Source organism: Papio anubis, chromosome 4 (genome assembly GCF_008728515.1).
Source record: "Papio anubis isolate 15944 chromosome 4, Panubis1.0, whole genome shotgun sequence".
Lineage (NCBI taxonomy): Eukaryota > Metazoa > Chordata > Mammalia > Primates > Cercopithecidae > Papio > Papio anubis.
The window spans coordinates 77,511,731-77,534,712 of record NC_044979.1 but is presented as its reverse complement, the minus strand read 5'-3'; the positions used below and the strand labels follow the sequence as shown (position 1 = coordinate 77,534,712).

The window sequence follows — 22,982 nt, the reverse complement described above, 5'->3', positions numbered from 1 at the left end:
TCAACAGGACGACATGCTACCAGAAATTGGAGGAGATCTTAGCAGCACCAGGAGCCACTGCAGTGGTGGTTAAAATTTGTCTCAGAAATCCTACAAAGTGGCAGAGAAGTAGGGATGAAGAAGATGAATAAAAAGTTTAAGGTCCAGCATTAGGAATTGTATTTGCTTTCAAAGATGCCAGCACACCCAACTTACATCCTTTAAGTGGCTATTTGATAACAAAAAGAATAATGTCAATTTCTAATCATAAAGACAACAGAAAAGAGGTTGGATGTGGTGGCTCATGCCTGTAATCCCAACACTCTGGGAGGCTGAGGCAGGAAGACTGCTTGAGGCCAGGAGTTCAAGACCAGCCTAGGCAACATGGCAAGACCTATCTCTATTTTCTTTAAAAATAATGTTTTTTAAAAATGTAATACATATATAATAAAAACAACAGAAAAAAGCAGAGTTCCCTGTATATGTGTTAACACTTCAGAGGTATTTTAAAATCAGGAATATACAACAGAGTGGAAAACAAGAGTTTTTAGAAAAATTTCTGAGAGAAGAATTTATTATGAAACTCCTGAAAAACAGAACTTCAAAGGAGGCCTGATGTAACCCTGAAGTTTTCTGTCAACGAGGCTAATTCAAGAAGTGTGAAAAAAGTAACACTGGCAGCTTTCAAGGAACTAAAATCAGGGTTGACAGAGTCAGTTCTGACTTGGAAGCCAAGGCATAAATTCCTGACACACTAAGAAGGAAGGGTCAGATTAGCAATCAAGTCCACGGCACCCCACCTTATCCCAGTCAGAAGGCTACCCAGAAAAATCATCAGCCCTGGTCAAAGACTAAGCCCCACTATTTTACCTCAGGTATAAGAGATGTGGTCTGATGAAAACAATTCTGACCAACCTCCCAGCTACTGCCCCTGTCCCTGGATATATAAGACAGGTTCTGAAAAACAACAGGCCTGCCAGAACATGGCTGTAGAAACCATGGAAAATTCTATAGTGAAGTTTATCCACGAGAAAAACTCCATTCTGGTCTCCCAGAGATTACCCTTAAATCTAAGGGAAACGTTCCTTATTTCTGAAAGCCTACAGAGCATTGGCTGATGCTAGCAGATGTCAGTCTGACAGGGCCAAGATAAAAGAAGTAAGAGGTAGGAAACCAGTATCTGGAAAGGGAGACCCAGAGAAACATTCCAGGGAGTGAAGACCTATGAGTTAATGCAAATCTTCTCAGAGAAGGAGCAGGAATTTGGTGGAAGGAGGTCCAGCATAGAAGAGGATGAGAACCACAACGAAACACTAGATTTGACTATCCCACACCATACTTTGGAAAGAGAATTTCTGGGAAGAGCATACAAAGATGTTGTGCAAAACTTTTCCTCAGGGGAAGAAATGTGACATGACATGGAGGAAATTTTACTTTTCAGAATTCCCCTGGTGAAGAATACTGTATCTGATTGTAAGAAATATTTTTTAAAGACACTAAAATCTTTAAAATTTGCAGGTATTAAGTTTATAATAGAAAATAGTCTTAAAGAGGAAACACTATTCAACATACTTAGATTTTAATGTCTACTTCATTCGGCAAATATTTATTAGATGCCTAATTTAATTTCAGATGCTAATTTATGAAACAAGGTTAGTACTATTTATAAGACAGAACTTGAATTCATCAAGGATTCTTGAAGACTTTAGATTTTCCACAGTTAATAAAAGGGGAAAAAAGAAGTGATTTTACAAATTTAATTTGGAGTACACAGCCAAACCAACATGTAAGAAAAATCTCTCTTGATGACGCTATTCCAAGTAATTGATGACCTTTATCTTTACAGATTTTACTTTTTAAAAATTAAACACATAAATTAATTCTGAAATTATAAGAAATGATTTAAAATCAATCATATAATTTTCAAGTAATTTTTTAAAGAAAACATAATTTAATTATTTTGTTTCATAAAAAGACTCACCTAAAAGGACGAATCCATCTGCTTCTGTCTCTGGTACTGAGGGCTTTTTACATTCCGGAGGCTTTCTGAAGAAGTGAAACATTGCTGCTGTTGCTCCTGCTGCTGCTGCTGCTGCTACCTGAAATAGAAACATTACACAATGTCACATTCGGATGCAACTGTAAAACTCTTACCCTTTTTAGCAAAAAATTAAGCACAAATATATCACAAAAGTTACTCTTATGAATTCTATGGACAGACGTAAAACCATGAATCTTCTCTAGATGTCAGCAGACAAAGCTAGAAAATGATCTTCCAGTTTAAACTCCGGTACCCGTTGAAGATCACAGTGCAACCTCTCTCAATTTCTGAAGATTCAGAAAATAACCCAGGAAATTCCTACATACAAAACTCAAATCAACAGATAACACAAGAATCTGGAAGGATCTTGCTAACCATAAAACAGATACTGGTTTGGGTAATAGAAAAAAAAAAAAAAAAAACTGTCCAGGTTTCTTGTCATGCTGTAACTACCTTAAGCCTCATAAAACTAAGGCCACCTGAAAAAAAGAAAACATTTCAAACATCCCCTACTGATGGTCTAATTTAGACACTCACGCACTGTACCTTTATTAGTCCATTCTCACACTGTTATGAAGAAATATCCTCGACTGAGTGATTTATAAAGAAAAGAGATTTAATTGACTCACAGTTCCGCATGGCTGGGGAGGCCTCAGGAAACTTAAAATCATAGGGGAAGACACCTCTTCACAGGATGACAGGAGAGAGAATGAGTGCCAAGCCAATGGGGAAGCCCCTTATAAAACCATCAAATCTCATGAGAACTCATCACTATCACGAGAACAACATGGGGGAAACGGCTCCCATGATTCAATTATCTCCACCTGGTCCTGCCCTTGACACATGGGCATTAATACAATTCAAAGTAAGATTTGGGTGGGGACACAGAACCAAACCATATCAGTACCCATTATAAAATTGCAGCCAACTTTAAATTCCCATCTGTGCAGATCCTTGTGTTGGTGAGATTATTGTGACCATCCCCAATACACACATGCTCACAGGCACACAAATACAAGCACACATACACAACCCTCTTTTCCTACTATTCCCATTGTTACATATTAAAGTAGGCCAACAATTTCTAGAAAACAACTGGGGAGAAAGCTGAAGGGTACTTTCAAGGACACATAGGATTCTGAGGACAGTTCCTTACAAGCCAAAAAAATAGAAGAGAAAGCAAAGAATAATCCCGGTGGCAGCAAGTGCTCCAAGTTTTAGTTTTCATACATTTCACCCATAGCAGAAAATCAAGAAGGGAGGGTAAAGATTTAATCTTAGTGAAAACCTTCTAGAAACTGAGAATTATGCTAGGATTTGTGCTGGTTGGCCTGACCTGAGCTATAGATCAGAGAAGGATATTAACCCCAACATAAGTGAGGTTACTATTGGTTGCTAGAAAATATCTATTTGTTGCTAGAAAACACATCTGGCAGAGTTCACCTTTAAAAAAGGAATTAAAAATGGAGAAGAAAAACACAAGCCATATGAAGAAGAAAACATTCTAATAAGAGAAAAGGAACAGCCTCTGAAATCCTTAAAGAAAGAGCTTACTGGATATAGTAATGGATACAAAAGAAAAGTTTGAAAATAGTTTGGCACTCTCTATAGACAACAAGGAGAGATGGCCTCTAATGAAACTGGTAAAAAAACAAGATTAGATGAAAAAGCAAAAGAAGAGGATGAAAAGACAAGGAATCAAATGAAAAAAGTAACTGAAATAAAGGGAAACCCACATAAGGAAGAAATGAGATCAGAAAAGAATTGGTTTGCAAGCAGGAATGTAAAATACTGTATACAATAGTCCCCCCCACTTATCCATGGGGGACATGTTCCAAGACCCCAAGTAGACACCTGAAACCAACGATAGTACTAAACCCTATATACAGTATGTTTTTTCCTATACAAAAGGTCCCCCAAATAATGTTGCTTCATTTTAATATTGATGAGGAAAAAAAACTTGATTCCCAGCTGGGGCCACTGTCTATGTATGTGTAGAGCTGGCCCATTCTCCCCATGTCTGTGTGGGCTTTCTCCCCAGTACTCCAGTTTCCTCCCACGTCCCAAAGCTGTGTCCACTGGGCGGACTGGCATGTCGACATGGTTCCTCTGTGAGTGAGTATGGGTGGGTATGTGAGTGCCCTGCAACAGAGTGGTGTCCTGTCCAGAGCTGGTTCCTCCTGAGGCCTTGAGGGCTTAAGCTGCCAGAAGAGCCTCTGGCCAGCTGTAGCACTTAACTAGAATAATTGGGTAAATAATTATCTTGTTTTATTAATATTTCTTAAATGTATGTATCACTAACATTCATTTCAATGTTTAACATTAGAAAAGTTTTTATCTTTATTTAGAAGTTGGTGATGTTTTTATGACCAGAAATATGCCATATGAAATGAACTCTCGCTTATATCAATTAGCCTATTGTAAAAGTGGTTTCATTATATGTTGTTTCACTTAAAGTCAGTTTCTAAAAACCCATCCATGATGTTAAGCGAGAATTTACTGTATGTACAAACCTATGATAAAGTTTAATTTATAAATTAGGTACAGTAAGAGATTAGCAGTAACTAATAATAAAATAGAGCTATAACAATATATAGTAATAAAAGTTATGTGAATATAGTCCCCTTCTCTCTCCCTGTCTCAAAATCTTCTTGTACTGTGGCCGGGCGCGGTGGCTCACACCTGTAATCCCAGCACTTTGGGAGGCCAAGGCGGGCGGATCACAAGGTCAGGAGATTGAGACCATCTTGGCTAACACAGTGAAATCCCTTCTCTACTAAAAATATAAAAAATTAGCTGGGCGTGGTGGCAGGCGCCTGTAATCCCAGTTACTCGGGAGACTGAGGCAGGAGAATGGTGTGAACCCGGGAGGTGGAGCTTGCAGTGAGCCGAGATCGCGCCACTGCACTCCAGCCGGGGTGACAGAGCGAGACTCCATCTCAAACATATATATATATATATATATATAAATAAAATTGTACTGTACTCATCTATTTTTTTACTCAGTTGCCATAAAGTAACTGAAACAGTAAAAATTGAAACCATAGATAAGAGGGAGGACTACTGTATGCTCTATCTCCTATAATCCTTACAATAGCCCCACAGGTATGCACAGTTATTCACATTGGGTAAGTAAAAGAAGTAAAGTAGGACCAGGCATAGTGGCTCAGACCTGTAATCCTAGCACTTTGGGAGGCTGAGGGAGGCAAAATGCTTGAGCCCAAGAATTTGAGACCAGCCTGGGCATGATGAAATCCTGTCTCTACAAAACACATACACACACACACACACACACACACATTAGCCAGGTGTGGTGGTGTGTGCCTGTGGTTCCAGCTAATCATGAGGCTGAGGTGGGAGGACTGTTTTGAGTCCAGAAGGGTGAAAGTGAGTGCAGTCACTGCAGCCTGGGCGACAGAGCAAACCCTGTGTCAAACAAACAAAAAAGAATCGAAGTAAAAAACTAGGTTAAGTACTGGTCGAAGTTTACGTAGCTGGTAGAGTACAGCATAATCTTAAACCAAATCCTATTGGCACCAAAACTGAATGCTTTTCATCAGTAAAGCATCACAGCCAAGGAACACTTAACACTTAGGATATCTGTGTTGGACTTTCTTTAATATATTTCTCAATGTTAGTCAAATACATTTGATTAATTCCATTTCTGTCTTTGTCAATCGCTACTTTCCGAAGCCTTGCTCAGCTCTATGCTGTGATTGCTCAGCTCTATGCTGTGAAGACATTTATTAACTGTATAACGTCTATGAAGACCTTCATTTACTTCATACTTTTATAATATAAACATTTATTAAGTGCATAGGCCAGACAATGGTCCAAAACTGCAGGTATAGCACTGAACTTACATTTAGGGAAAACAAACTGCAACCTCAGCCCATCATATTTCTGAGGCAATCCTTAGCAGAATTAAGTGTAATTTAAGTGGAGGGGACCTGTATAGTCCTGCTGCCCCAAGCCTAGTATGTGGTAAGCTCTAAGCACTCTTGCTTCTGATATGCATGGCCTTGACAGCTGGACTTCTGCCTGGAGTTCCCAAGCATACTCCAGTCTCATTTCCTTCTCTGTAGTTTTCAGTATTTTTTAAATTGTCTACAATGAGCAAATTTTACATTTATAAACAGGAAACATACCAAATTTTATTCTCAAAAATCCATTATTAACTAGCGGCAACTTGCCTGAGCTAGAACCCAACCCATAATGTATCTTAATACTCAAACACAGGGATCCTGGAACTACCTCTATACAGGTGGAGGATAAAGAATTCACCTGTCAGGCTGACGCCTGTAATCCCAGCACTTCGCGGGGCAAGGCAGGTGGATCACCTGAGGTTAGGAGTTAGAGACCTGGCCTAGCCAACAAGGTGAAACTCCCTCTCTACTAATAATACAAAAATTAGCCGGATGTGGTGGCGCATGCCTGTAATCCCAGCTACTCAGGAGGCTGAGAGGCAGGAGAATCACTTGAACTTGGGAGGCGGAGGTTGCAGCAAGCTGAGACCCCATCATTACTCTCCAGCCTGGGCAACAAGAGCGAAACTTCATCTCAAAATAAATAAATAAATAAATAAATAAATAAATAAATTCACCTGTCCAAACCACAAAATGGGAGAAAATTCCTGGAAATCACATATTTGATAAACAATGTATATAAAGGATATATAAAGAACTCTTAAAACTCAGTAATGAAAAAACAACTCAATAAAAACTGGACAAAAAATATGAACAGCCACTTCACCTAGGAAGCTACATGAACAGCAAACCACCACATAGAAAATGACCAATATCATTAGTCAATAAGGAAAAGTAAATTAGAATCTCAATGACATACCATTATATACCTATTAAAATATTTAAAATTAAAAAGACTTGCCCTGGCCGGGTATAGGGGCTCACATCTGTAATCCTAGTACTTTGGGAGCCTGAGGTGGGCAGATCACTTGAGGCCAGGAGCTTGTGACCAGTCTGGGCAACATGGCAAAACCCCATCTCTACAAAAAATACAAAAATCAGCCAGGTGTGGTGGCATGTGCCTGAGGTCCCAGCTACTCAGCAGACTGAAATGGGAGGATTGCTTGAGACCAGGATGTCAAGGGTGCAATGAGCCATGAACATGCCACTGCACTCCAGCCTGGGTGACAGGGCTCTGAGACCCTATCTACAAAAAAAAAAAAAAACACTTGCCCCATCCCAAGTGTTGGCAAAGGGCAAAGATATGGAGCAACCGGAACTCCTGTACCCTGGTGCTAGAAGGGTTATATAGTACAACCACTCTGGACAACAGTTTGGCAGTTTCTTAAAAACATATCCACCCTATAACTTAGCCCTTCGGGAAGTAAAAACATATGTCTACACTTGTATACAAATGTTGTAATAGCTTTTTTTGTAATGACCAAAAAATGGAAACAACCCAAATGTCCAATAACAGGTAAATGGATTTTTTAAAACTGCCATATGCATCCCATTCGGCAGTCAAAGGGGAACAAAATAGTGATATATGCTACAACATGCAAAAATCTGAAAAAAAAAAAAAAAAAAAAGCTGATGGAAAGCAGCCAGACAAAATAAAATTCATACTATATGATTCCATTTATATACACTTCTCAAAAATACAAACTAATGTACAGTGAAAGAAAGCAGATCAGAGGTTGCCTGGGGAGGGGAGGGACAGAGAGGGAGCAAAGGAAGGAGAGATGACAAAGGACTAGAAGGAAACTCTTGGAAGTGGTGGATACGTTCATTATCTTCACTGTAATGATTGTTTCAGCAGTATAAGCACACATCAAAACTGATCAAATTGTATACTTTCAATATGTGTTACTGATCACAGCTCACTCAATAAAGTTCTTTATAAATTCATTATTAACACAATTAGATGTCATATATAAGTTTTAGTTCACAATTATTGGGAAAATTGTCTCAAGTCTCTTAACCCACTTTGTGTTACAGGCACGGTCTTTATATAAAAAGCAAAATGCTTCTTTTCTCCATGCATCACACAAAACTAAAAAATAAAAGGACAGTGTATTGACTTTTAATGTTATACACAGACTGCGTATAAAAGGGCCTGCCTGATTGCTTACCAGCGCAGACCCTATTGTTCTGAATAGAGGTAGGGGAGCCCAAGAATATATTTCTTTTCTCCTATTACTCCAAGGCTTCCCTTTTAAGTAATATTATCCATGACAAAAGGATTAGGCAACATGGTTTTCTCAATTTGATTACCTCCTTTGAATTTCAACAGACTACTAGTTAATGTAAATATATCAAATAGACTAAAATTCCTGTGTGATTGATAAAGCCACTGTCTATAGACAGAATAATGTAAATACATGTATATGGAGTGTGTGTATATATAAAAATACATAAAACCCACACACATTTTCTTCCAAATACAACAAATATGTAAATTTCACAGTGCCGAAAAATTAAAATCCTGAACAATGTTTAATCTTCTTCCTTTTGTACAGTGAACCGCATGATTATGCAAATATAAAAATTTAGACAAGTTTACTAATTTCTCCTCAGAGATACCAAAATAGTATATAGGAAGGTAGCCCATGCTTTTGGTAGCTTTAATCTTGAGTGATAAGGATACACTACCTAAAACAACACTAGACAGCATAAAACATTCCAGAAAGATCAATGTGAATTAGAACTCTGGTAGGCTTCGCAGACTAGGTAGCCTGGAGTTTAACTTCATGTGATATGTATAAACAAAGAAGAGAAGGAAGGCCTTTCCTGTAGGAAGGATCAACAAGAACAAAAAGCATAGTGGGTATAGAGGAAAGCAAAGAGATTAACCTTACTAGAGGAAGGAACATGTAGATAAGCAACAGATATCAAGACTGCAAAAGAAGGGAAGAAATAAACTACTGAAGGGGTGGAAGTGTCAGGAAAGTGTCAGCATATTCAGAGTGGCAAAACAGGATTTATTGGACATTACTGGGCAGTCTGGGGTCTTGAGCAAAGTATTTAAGAGAGATTAAATGTAAAATAGCATGCTGGAGAGACTGAGGAGAGCCTGGAGTCAAGAAGTTAGACAGTTGTACTGAAACGGGACTGGATTAAGATGAGTGAAGTTTGAATGAGAAAAGAAGGGATGTACAGAAATGATATGGAAAATTGATACTATAAATAAGAAAAGGGAAGTAGGGAAGTTTATCTTAAGAGAAGAAAATAATAGTAAATTGCATTTCAATCTGATTTTCCAAGACAAACTAGAAATTTAGCTATTATGTAAAAATTTAGGTTTTAAATAATAGCAAGAAATTCACGATGTTTACAAATACTGCGCAGATGGTAGAAATCCTCTACAAACTGGACTTGGCCTTCAGGTTGCAAAGTGTTTTAGACCTAGGTAAGGAATTAATAGCCTAAATCTAATCAGTAGAAGGAAAAATTGTTTAAGACTTTAGAATTCAGTAGATTTCCTGGCTAGCTCACCCATTCAGGTTATTCCCACCTTTGCGTGTTTTGACTAGGCTATTTTATAACTCTGTAGGACTAGGAGATCAATTGTAGAATACTGATAGTCATGCATGTAATTCCTATCCATAAAAATGCTTCTGGTAAAATGCATTAGTTATCGCCCCAGGGATACTAACCAATTTTCCATCCATTTATAAATTTAACATTCCTTATTTGCCTATCAATGTGTGATGATGCTTTGAGTTCTCTTTTGAACCAGCTGCAGTATCTCACTAGTTCTCTCCTTAATTAACAAGTTCAGTATTTAACAGATTTTAGATTCATGGTAGAGACAAGATTTAATCCTCTTTTAAAATGTATCCTTTAGTATCAGTCAGACTACTAATTAGGATTACATAAAGACTCTCCCCGTTTTTCCATCCCACCGAGGTTTTTCAGTTTGTAGGTTTTTGATATTGGTGTAATGGGGAAGAGGTACAGACGCCTGAGAGGATAAGCAAGGGAGGACATTTAAACTGATGTCACTTTTCAGCTCCACAGAACAGCTTGGAAACTAATTAATTAAACTGAAGCATTAACATAAATTTTACTTCCACCTCTCTTATTTATGCTCAGACTTTTTAAAAATGAAACAAAAACAAAGAAAAAAAAAGAAAGAAAAAACTGTATCTTAGATTTAGGTGTTTTCTTCAAACTGCAAGTTGCAACCCTTGAGGGGAAGTAAACAATTTAGCAGGTCAAGACCAGACTTTTTTTTTTTTTAATGGAATGAAATAGGAAGGAAAAAAAAAAAAAGTAGGGGAAGAGGGAGAGAAGGCAAAAAGATTGAGAGAATCATACAAGGTAACTAATTTATAACTAATGTTTTATAACTAATGTTTTATAAACTTTTGCATTTGGGTGCCTGTGCTGGGTTATAATAAATCTATTTTTTAGTTTGGGTTACAGGCAAAAATCAAAGCACTCACACACCTCTGAATTTTTTTGAGAAAATTGTGTACCCTCTTGCACTTTTTAAGTTCACATCTAAAACTTTCCATTGAAAATTATAAAGGACATAGTTTCTAGCATACTATAAATATTTACACGTTGAAACAAAATCATTATATCTTTCATTTAACTTTATTCAACGAAATCTAAATACCGTAACATTTTAACACTCACCATTAACCATTTTAAAAATACACGAAGAGGGGTTGCGGAATAGGAACAGCTCCATCTGCAGCTCCCAGTGAGATCAACACAGAAGGCGGGAGATTTCTGAATTTCCAACTGAGGTACCCACCTCATCTCATTGGGACTGGTTAGACAGTGGGTGCAGCCAAAGGAGGGCGAGCAGAAACAGGGTGGGGCGTCGCCTCACCTAGGAGGCGCAAGGTGTCAGGGAACTCCCTCCCCTGGCCAAGGGAAGCAGTGAGGGACTGTGCCATGAGGAATAGTGCACTCTCGCCCAGATATTATACTTTTCCCATAGTCTTCGCAACCCACAGACCAGGAGATTCCCCCTGGTGCCTACGCTGCCAGGGCCCTGGGTTTCAGGCACAAAACGGGCCACCATTTGGGCAGACACTGAGCTAGCTGCAGAGGTTTTTTTCATACCCCACTGGCATCTGGAACACCAGCAAAACAGAACCATTCACTTCCCTGGAAAGGGGCCTGAAGCCAGGGAGCCAAGTGGTTTAGCTCAGTGGATCCCACCCCCATGGAGCTCAGCAAGCTAAGATCCACTGGCTTGAAATTCTCACTGCTAGCATAGCAGTCTGAAGCTGACCTGGGATGCTGGAGTTTGGTGGGGGGAGGGGCATCTGCCATTACTGAGGCTTGAGTGGGCTGTTTTGCCCTCACGGTGTAAACAAAGATGCCGGGAAAGTTCCAACTGGGCACAGCCCTCCACAGCTCAGCAAAGCCGCTGTAGCCAGACTGCCTCTCTAGATTCCTCCTCTCTGTGCAGGGCATCTCTGAATAAAAAGGCAGCAGCCCCAGTCAGGGGCTTATAGATAAAACTCCCATCTCCTAGGAACAGAGCACCTGGGGGGAAGAGGCAGCTGTGGATGCAGCTTCACCAGACTTAAACATCCCTCCCTGCCTGCCAGCTCTGAAGAAAGCAGCACATTTCCCAGCACAGCGTTCAAACTCTGCTAAGGATCAGACTGCCTCCTCAAGTGGGTCCCCGACACCTGTGTCTCCTGACTGGGAGACACTTCCCAGCAGGGGCCGACGGACACCTCATACAGGAAAGCTCTGACTGTCATCTAGTGGGTGCCCCTCTGGGACAAAGGAAGGAACAGGCAACAATCTTTGCTGTTCTGCAGGCCTCCACTGATGATACCTAGGCAAACAGGGTCTCGACTGGACCTCCAGCAAACTTCAGCAGACCTGCAGCAAAGGGGCCTGTTAGAAGGAAAACTAACAAACAGAAAGGAGTAGCATCAACATCAACAAAACGACGTTCACTCAGACATCCCATTCAAAGGTCACCAACAACAAAGACCAAAGGTAGATAAATCCACAAAGATAGGGAGAAACCGCACAAAAACACTGAAAATTCCAAAAACCAGAATGCCTCTTCTCCTCCAAAGGATCATAACTCCTCAGCAGCAAGGGAACAAAACTGGATGGAGATTGAGTTTGACGAATTGAAAGAAGTAGGCTTCAGAGGTGGGTAATAACAAACTCCTCTGAGCTAAAGGAGCATGTTTTAACCCAATGCAAGGAAGCTAAGAACCTTGGAAAAAAAGGTTAGATGAATTGCTAACTAGAATTACCAGTTTAGAGAAGAACATAAATGATGGAGCTGAAAAACACAGCACGAGAACTTCCTGAAGCATACACAAGTATCAATAGCCGAATCGATCAAGTGGAAGAAAGGATATCAGAAATTAAAAGTCAACCTACTGAAATAAAGAATAAAGACAAGATTTTAAAAAAAATCAAAAGGAATGAACAAAGCCTCCAAGAAATATGGGACTATGTGAAAAGACCAAACCTACATTTGATTGGTGTACCCGAAAGTGACAGGGAGAATGGAACCAAGTTGGAAAACACTCTTTAGGATATTATCCAGGAGAACCTCCCCAACCTAGCAAGACAGGCCAACATTCAAATTCAGGAAATACAAAGAACACCACAAAGATACTCCGTGAGAAGAGCAACCCCAAGACACATAATCGCCAGATTCACCAAGGTTGAAATGAAGGAAAAAGTGTTCAGGGCAGCCAGAGAGAAAGGCTGGGTTACCCACAAAGGGAAGCCCATCAAACTAACAGTGGATCTCTCTGCATAAACCCTACAAGCCAGAAGAGAGTGGGGGCCAATATTCAACATTCTTAAAGAAAAGAAGTTTCAACACAGAATTTCATATCCAGCCAAACCAAGCTTCATAAAGCAAAGGAGAAATAAAATCTTTTACAGACAAGCAAATGCTGAAAGATTTTGTCACCACCAGGCCTGCCTTACAAGAACTCCTGAAGGAAGCACTAAAAGGAACGAAAGGAACAACAGGTACCAGCCACTGCAAAAACATACCGAACTGTAAATACCATCAACACTAAGAAGAAACTGCATCAACTAACAGGAAAAATAACCAGCTAGTATAATAACAGCAGGATCAAATTCACACATAACATTATTAACCTGAAATGTAAATGGGCTAAATGCCCCCAGTTAAAAGACACAGACTGGCAAATTGGATAAAGAGTCAAGATCCATTGGTGTATTGTATTCAGGAGACCCATCTCATGTGCAAAGACACACACAAGCTCAAAATAAACGGATGGAAAAATATTTACCAAGCAAATGGAAAGCAAAAAAAAAAAAAAAAAAAAGCAGGGTTTGCAATTGTAGTCTCTGATAAAACAGACTTTAAACCAACAAAGATCAAAAGAGACAAAAAGGGCATTACATGATCGTAAAGGGATCAATGCAACAAGAAGAGCTAACTATCCTAAATATGTATGCACCTAATACCAGAGCACCCAGATTCATAAAGCAAGTTCTTAGAGACCTACAAAAAGACTTAGACTCCCACACAATAATAGTAGGAGACTTTAACACCCCAATGTCAATATTAGATAAATCAACGAGACAGAAAATTAACAAGGATATTCAGGACTTGAACTTGGCTCTGGACCAAGTGGACCTAATAAACATCTACAGAACACTCCACCCCAAATCAATAGAATATGCATTCTTCTCAGCACCACATCACAGTTACTCTAAAACTGACCACATAACTGGAAGTAAAACACTCCTCAGCAAACACAAAAGAACAGAAATAATGGCAAACAGTCTCTCCGACCACAGAAAAATCAAATTAGAGCTTGGGATTAAGAAACTCACTCAAAACTGCACAATTACATGGACACTGAACAACCTGCTCCTGAATGAATACTGGGTAAATAACGAAATTAAGGCAGAGATAAATAAGTTCTTTGAAACCAATGAGAACAAAGACAAAAGGTACTAGAATCCCTGGGACACATCTAAAGCAGTGTGTAGAGGGAAATTTATAGCATTAAATGCCAACAAGAGAAAGTGGGAAAGTTCTAAAATTGACACCCTAACATCATAATTAAAAGAACTAGAGAAGCAAGAGCAAACACATTCAAAAGCTAGCAGAAGACAAGAAATAACTACGATCAGAGCAGAAATGAAGGAGATAGAGACACAAAAAAACCCTTCAAAAAATCAATGAATCCAGGAGCTGGCTTTTTTAAAAGATTAACAAAATAAATAGACCACTAGCCAGACTAATAGAGAAGAAAAGAGAGAAGAATCAAATAGATGCAATAAAAAATGATAAAGGGGATATCACCTTTTATGATCCCACAGCAATACAAACTAACATCACAGAATACTATAAACACCTCTATGCAAATAAACTAGAAAATCTAGAAGAAATGGAAAAATTCCTGGACACATACACCTTCCCAAGTCTAATTCAGGAAGAAGTCGAATCCCTGAATAGACCAGTAACAAGTTCTGAAATTGAGGCAGTAATTAATAGCCTACCAACCAAAAAAAGTCCAGGACCAGGCAGTTTCACAGCCAAATTCTACCAGAGGTACAAAGAGGAGCTGGTACCATTCCTTCTGAAACTATTCCAAACAATAGAAAAAGAGGGGCTCCTCCCTAACTCATTTGATGAGGCCAGCATCATCCTGACACCAAAACCTGGCAGAAATACAACAAAAAAAGAAAATTTCAGGCTAATAGTCCTGATTAATATTGATGCAAAAATAATAAGATACTGACAAACTGAATCCAACAGCACATCAAAAAGTCCACCACAATCAAATTGGCTTCATCCCTGGGATGCAAGCCTGGTTCAACACATACAAATCAATAAACTTAATCCATCATATAAACAGAGTCAATGACAAAAACCACATGATTATCTCAATAGATGCAGAAAAGGCCTTTGATAAAATTCAACAGCCCTTCATGCTAAAAGCTCTCAATAAACTAGGTATTAATGGAACGTATCTCAAAATAATAAGAGCTACTTATGACAAACTCACAGCCAATATCATACTGAACAGACAAAAACTGGAAGCATTCCCTTTGAAAACCAGCATAAGACAGGGATGCCCTCTCTCACCACTCCTATTCAACATAGTGTTAGAAGTTCTGGCCAGGGCAATCAGGCAAGAGAAAGAAATAAAGTGTATTCAAGTAGGAAGAGAGGAAGTCAAATTGCCTCTGTTTGCAGATGATATGATTGTATATTTAGAAAACCCCGTCGTCTCAGCCCAAAATCTCCCTAAGCTGATAAGCAACGTCAGCAGTCTCAGGATACAAAATCAATGTGCAAAAATCACAAGCATTCCTATAAACAAATAATTGACAGACAGCCAACTCATGAGTGAACTCCCATTCACAATTGCTAGAAAGAGAATAAAACATCTAGGAATCCAACTTACAAGGGACGTCAAAGACCTCTTCAAGGAGAACTACAAACCAGTCCTCAAGGAAATAAGAAAGGACACAAACAAATGGAAAAACATTCCATGCTCATGGATAGGAAGAATCAATATCATGAAAATGGCCATACTGCCCAAAGTAATGTATAGATTCAATGCTATCCCCATCAAGCTACCATTGACTCTCTTCACAGAGTTAGAAAAAACTACTTTAAATTTCATATAGAACCAAAACAGAGCCCGTATAGCCAAGACAATCATAAGCAAAAAGAATAAAGCAGGAGGCATCACACTACCTGACTTCAAACTATACTACAAGACTACAGTAATCAAAACAGCATGGTACTGGTACCAAAACAAATATATATACCAATGGAACAGAACAGAGACCTCAGAAATAATACCACATATCTATAACCATCTGATCTTTAACAAACCTGACAAAAACAAGCAATGGGGAAAAGAATCCCTGTTTAATAAATGCTGTTGGGAAAACTGGCTAGCCATACGCAGAAAACTGAAACTGGACCGCTCCCTTACACCTTATACAAAAATTAACTCAAGATGGATTAAAGACCTAAACTCATAAAAATCCTAGAAGAAAACTTAGGCAATACCATTCAGGACATAGGCTTAGGCAAAGACTTCATGACTAAAACACTAAAAGCAATGGCAACAAAAGCCAGAATTGACAAATGGGATCTAATTAAGCTAAAGAGCTTCTGCACAGCAAAAGAAACTATCATCAGAGTGAACAGGCAACCTACAGAATGAGAGAAAATTTTTGTGATCTATCCATCTGACAAAGGGCTAATATCCAGAATCTAGAAAGAATTTAAACAAATTTACAAGCAAAAAACAACCCCATCAAAAAGTGGACAAAGGATATGAACTGACACTTCTCAAAAGATGACATGTATGCACCCAACAAACATATGAAAAAAAGCTCATCATCACTGGTCATTAGAGAAATGCAAATCAAAACCACAATCAGATACCTTCTCACGCCAGTTAGAATGGTGATCATTAACAAGTCAGGAAACAACAGATGCTGGAGAGGATGTGGAGAAATAGGAAGGTTTTTAACACTGTTGGTGGAAGTGTAAATTAGTTCAGCCATTGTGGAAGTCAGTGTGGCGATTCCTTAAGGATCTAGAAACAGAAATATCATTTGACCCCAACAATCCCATTACTGGGTATACACCCAAAGGATTATAAATCATGCTACTATAAAGACATATGCACACATATGTTTATTGTAGCACTGTTCACAATAGCAAAGACTTGGAACCAACCCAAATGGCCATCAATGATAGACTGGATAAAGAAAATGTGGCACATATACACCGTGGAATACTATGCAGCCATAAAAAAGAATGAGTTCATGTCCTTTGCAGGGACATGGGTGAAGCTAGAAACCATTATTCTCAGCACACAAACACAAGAACAGAAAATCAAACACCACATGTTCTCACTCAAAAATGGGAGTTGAACAATGAGAACACATGGACATAGGGAGGCGAACATCACATATCAGGGCCTGTCGGGGGTGGAGGGCTAGGGGAGGAATAGCATTAGGAGAAATGCCTAATGTAGATGACGGGTGGATGGGTGCAGCAAACCACCATGACCCGTGTATACCTATGTAACAAACCTGCATGTTCTGCACATGTACTCCAGAACTTAAAGTACAATTAAAAAAAAAAAATTTTTTTAAATACACGAACAAGTTCTTTTCTAACAGCAAGAGACTTTACACTGTTCTTTTTTCTCCTTCAACTCGTATTTCCACTCCACTTCTGCTGGCTAAGCTTAGAAACACCCTCAGAACCATGCAGCTTTTACAATGGTATATACAGAAGAATATAACATTGTATATTCAAAGTGGTGGCGGCAACCTCACTTTTAAGAGAGCCTCTCCTGGCTGGGCGCCGTGGCTCACGCCTGTAATCCCAGTACTTTGGGAGGCAGAGGCAGGCGGATCACCTGAGGTTGAAAGTTTGAGGCCAGCCTGACCAACATGGAGAAACCCTGTCTCCACTAAAAATACAAAATTAGCCAGGCATGATGGCGCATGCCTGTAATCCCAGCTACTCGGAAGGCTGAGGCAAGAGAATCACTTGAACCCGGGAGGCAGAGGTTGCAGATCACACCATGGCACTCCAGCCTGGGGAACAAGACCAAAACTCCGTCTCAAAAAAAAAAAAGAGAGGGAGAGAGGGAGAGAGAGAGAGAGAGAGAGCGAGAGCGAGAGAGCAAGCCTGTCCTAAATATATACACTTACTATATACCTACAAAAATATTTTTAAAATTAAAATACATAAAAGCGTCCTCTAATTTAATACTCCTAATCTTTTCATTTGTCCTTTAAACGTAATGTCACATCATACACATATGTAACATCCATTAAAAAGGGAAATTATGGGGGGCGGAGCAAGATGGCCGAATAGGAACAGCTCCAGTCTCCAACTCCCAGCGCCAGCGACACAGAAGACCGGTGATTTCTGCATTTTCAACTGAGGTACTGGGTTCATCTCACTGGGGAGTGCCGGACGATCGGTGCTGGTCAGCTGCTGCAGCCCGACCAGCGAGAGCTGAAGCAGGGCGAGGCATCGCCTCACCTGGGAAGCGCAAGGGGGAAGGGAATCCCTTTTCCTAGCCAGGGGAACTGAGACACACAACACCTGGAAAATCGGGTAACTCCCACCCCAATATTACGCTTTAAGCAAACAGGCACACCAGGAGATCATATCCCACACCTGGCCGGGAGGGTCCCACGCCCACGGAGCCTCCCTCATTGCTAGCACAGCAGTCTGCATGCGATATCGCGGCAAGGCAGCAGCGAGGCTGGGGGAGGGGCGCCCGCCATTGCTGAGGCTTAAGTAGGTAAACAAAGCTGCTGGGAAGCTCCAACTGGGTGGAGCTCACAGCAGCTCAAGGAAACCTGCCTGTCTCTGTAGACTCCACCTCTGGGGACAGGGTACAGCTACACAACAACAACAACAACAACAACAAAGCAGCAGAAACCTCTGCAGACGCAAACGACTCTGTCTGACAGCTTTGAAGAGAGCAGTGGATCTCCCAACACGGAGGCTGAGATCTGAGAACGGACAGACTGCCTGCTCAAGTGGGTCCCTGACCCCTGAGTAGCCTAACTGGGAGACATCCCCCACTAGGGGCAGTCTGACACCCCACACCTCACAGGGTGGAGTACACCCCTGAGAGGAAGCTTCCAAAGCAAGAATCAGACAGGTACACTTGCTGTTCAGAAATATTCTATCTTCTGCAGCCTCTGCTGCTGATACCCAGGCAAACAGGGTCTGGAGTGGACCTCAAGCAAGCTCCAACAGACCTACAGCTGAGGGTCCTGACTGTTAGAAGGAAAACTATCAAACAGGAAGGACACCTACACCAAAACCCCATCAGTACATCACCATCATCAAAGACCAGAGGCAGATAAAACCACAAAGATGGGGAAAAAGCAGGGCAGAAAAGCTGGAAATTCAAAAAATAAAGAGTGCATCTCCCCCGGCAAAGGAGCGCAGCTCATCGCCAGCAACGGATCAAAGCTGGACGGAGAATGACTTTGACGAGATGAGAGAAGAAGGCTTCAGTCCATCAAATTTCTCAGAGCTAAAGGAGGAATTACGTACCCAGCGCAAAGAAACTAAAAATCTTGAAAAAAAAGTGGAAGAATTGACGGCTAGAGTAATTAATGCAGAGAAGGTCATAAACGAAATGAAAGAGATGAAAACCATGACACGAGAAATACGTGACAAATGCACAAGCTTCAGTAACCGACTCGATCAACTGGAAGAAAGAGTATCAGCGATTGAGGATCAAATGAATGAAATGAAGCGAGAAGAGAAACCAAAAGAAAAAAGAAGAAAAAGAAATGAACAAAGCCTGCAAGAAGTATGGGATTATGTAAAAAGACCAAATCTACGTCTGATTGGGGTGCCTGAAAGTGAGGGGGAAAATGGAACCAAGTTGGAAAACACTCTTCAGGATATCATCCAGGAGAACTTCCCCAACCTAGTAGGGCAGGCCAACATTCAAATCCAGGAAATACAGAGAACGCCACAAAGATACTCCTCGAGAAGAGCAACTCCAAGACACATAATTGCCAGATTCACCAAAGTTGAAATGAAGGAAAAAATCTTAAGGGCAGCCAGAGAGAAAGGTCGGGTTACCCACAAAGGGAAGCCCATCAGACTCACAGCAGATCTCTCGGCAGAAACTCTCCAAGCCAGAAGAGAGTGGGGGCCAATATTCAACATTCTTAAAGAAAAGAATTTTCAACCCAGAATTTCATATCCAGCCAAACTAAGTTTCATAAGTGAAGGAGAAATAAAATCCTTTACAGATAAGCAAATGCTTAGAGATTTTGTCACCACTAGGCCTGCCTTACAAGAGACCCTGAAGGAAGCACTCAACATGGAAAGGAACAACCGGTACCAGCCATTGCAAAAACATGCCAAAATGTAAAGACCATCGAGGCTAGGAAGAAACTGCATCAACTAACGAGCAAAATAACCAGTTAATATCATAATGGCAGGATCAAGTTCACACATAACAATCTTAACCTTAAATGTAAATGGACTAAATGCTCCAATGAAAAGACACAGACTGGCAAACTGGATAAAGAGTCAAGACCCATCAGTCTGCTGTATTCAGGAGACCCATCTCACACGCAGAGACATACATAGGCTCAAAATAAAGGGATGGAGGAAGATTTACCAAGCAAATGGAGAACAAAAAAAAGCAGGGGTTGCAATACTAGTCTCTGATAAAACAGACTTTAAACCATCAAAGATCAAAAGAGACAAAGAAGGCCATTACATAATGGGAAAGGGATCAATTCAACAGGAAGAGCTAACTATCCTAAATATATATGCACCCAATACAGGAGCACCCAGATTCATAAAGCAAGTCCTTAGAGACTTACAAAGAGACTTAGACTCCCATACAATAATAATGGGAGACTTCAACACTCCACTGTCAACATTAGACAGATCAACAAGACAGAAAGTTAACAAGGATATCCAGGAATTGAACTCATCTCTGCAGCAAGCAGACCTAATAGACATCTATAGAACTCTCCACCCCAAATCAACAGAATATACATTCTTCTCAGCACCACATCGTACTTACTCCAAAATTGACCATATAATTGGAAGTAAAGCACTCCTCAGCAAATGTACAAGAACAGAAATTATAACAAACTGTCTCTCAGACCACAGTGCAATCAAACTAGAACTCAGGACTAAGAAACTCAATCAAAACCACTCAACTACATGGAAACTGAACAACCTGCTCCTGAATGACTACTGGGTACATAACGAAATGAAGGCAGAAATAAAGATGTTCTTTGAAACCAATGAGAACAAAGATACAACATACCAGAATCTCTGGGACACATTTAAAGCAGTGTGTAGAGGGAAATTTATAGCACTAAATGCCCACAAGAGAAAGCAGGAAAGATCAAAAATTGACACTCTAACATCGCAATTAAAAGAACTAGAGAAGCAAGAGCAAACACATTCGAAAGCTAGCAGAAGGCAAGAAATAACTAAGATCAGAGCAGAACTGAAGGAGATAGAGACACAAAAAACCCTCCAAAAAATCAATGAATCCAGGAGTTGGTTTTTTGAAAAGATCAACAAAATTGACAGACCACTAGCAAGACTAATAAAGAAGAAAAGAGAGAAGAATCAAATCGACGCAATTAAAAATGATAAAGGGGATATCACCACCGACCCCACAGAAATACAAACTACCATCAGAGAATACTATAAACACCTCTACGCAAATAAACTGGAAAACCTAGAAGAAATGGATAATTTCCTGGACACTTACACTCTTCCAAGACTAAACCAGGAAGAAGTTGAATCCCTGAATAGACCAATAGTAGGCTCTGAAATTGAGGCAATAATTAATAGCCTACCAACCAAAAAAAGTCCAGGACCAGATGGATTCACAGCTGAATTCTACCAGAGGTAATAAGGAGGAGTTGGTACCATTCCTTCTGAAACTATTCCAATCAATAGAAAAAGAGGGAATCCTCCCTAACTCATTTTATGAGGCCAACATCATCCTGATACCAAAGCCTGGCAGAAACACAACAAAAAAAGAGAATTTTAGACCAATATCCCTGATGAACATCGATGCAAAAATCCTCAATAAAATACTGGCAAACCGGATTCAACAACACATCAAAAAGCTTATCCACCATGATCAAGTGGGCTTCATCCCTGGGATGCAAGGCTGGTTCAACATTCGCAAATCAATAAACATAATCCAGCATATAAACAGAACCAAAGACAAGAACCACATGATTATCTCAATAGATGCAGAAAAGGCTTTTGACAAAATTCAACAGCCCTTCATGCTAAAAACGCTCAATAAATTCGGTATTGATGGAACGTACCTCAAAATAATAAGAGCTATTTATGACAAACCCACAGCCAATATCATACTGAATGGGAAAAAACTGGAAAAATTCCCTTTGAAAACTGGCACAAGACAGGGATGCCCTCTCTCACCACTCCTATTCAACATAGTGTTGGAAGTTCTGGCTAGGGCAATTAGGCAAGAGAAAGAAATCAGGGGTATTCAGTTAGGAAAAGAAGAAGTCAAATTGTCCCTGTTTGCAGATGACATGATTGTATATTTAGAAAACCCCATTGTCTCAGCCCAAAATCTCCTTAAGCTGATAAGCAACTTCAGCAAAGTCTCAGGATACAAAATTAATGTGCAAAAATCACAAGCATTCTTATACACCAATAACAGACAAACACAGAGCCAAATCAGGAATGAACTTCCATTCACAATTGCTTCAAAGAGAATAAAATACCTAGGAATCCAACTTACAAGGGATGTCAAGGACCTCTTCAAGGAGAACTACAAACCACTGCTTAAGGAAATAAAAGAGGACACAAACAAATGGAAGAACATACCATGCTCATGGATAGGAAGAATCAATATCGTGAAAATGGCCATACTGCCCAAGGTGATTTATAGATTCAATGCCATCCCCATCAAGCTACCAATGAGTTTCTTCACAGAATTGGAAAAAACTGCTTTAAAGTTCATATGGAACCAAAAAAGAGCCCGCATCTCCAAGACAATCCTAAGTCAAAAGAACAAAGCTGGAGGCATCACGCTACCTGACTTCAAACTATACTACAAGGCTACAGTAACCAAAACAGCATGGTACTGGTACCAAAACAGAGATATAGACCAATGGAACAGAACAGAGTCCGCAGAAATAATACCACACATCTACAGCCATCTGATCTTTGACAAACCTGAGAAAAACAAGAAATGGGGAAAGGATTCCCTATTTAATAAATGGTGCTGGGAAAATTGGCTAGCCATAAGTAGAAAGCTGAAACTGGATCCTTTCCTTACTCCTTATACGAAAATTAATTCAAGATGGATTAGAGACTTAAATGTTAGACCTAATACCATAAAAATCCTAGAGGAAAACCTAGGTAGTACCATTCAGGACATAGGCATGGGCAAAGACTTCATGTCTAAAACACCAAAAGCAACGGCAGCAAAAGCTAAAATTGACAAATGGGATCTAATTAA

General features: G+C 39.9%; 1 protein-coding gene across 3 annotated transcripts in view; it reads right to left on the bottom strand.

Moving 5' to 3' along the window:
- The window catches only part of UMAD1 (UBAP1-MVB12-associated (UMA) domain containing 1), a 250,563-nt gene that overhangs the window by 211,671 nt on the left and 15,910 nt on the right, over window positions 1-22,982 (bottom strand). For all 3 annotated transcript variants that reach the window (XM_031665298.1, XM_017956928.3, XM_017956927.3), the window contains one exon: window positions 1,961-2,078. In XM_031665298.1, coding sequence (XP_031521158.1) covers window positions 1,961-2,042 — 82 coding nt within the window. In that variant the 5' untranslated portion in view covers window positions 2,043-2,078. The remainder of the gene's footprint in view (window positions 1-1,960; window positions 2,079-22,982) is intronic.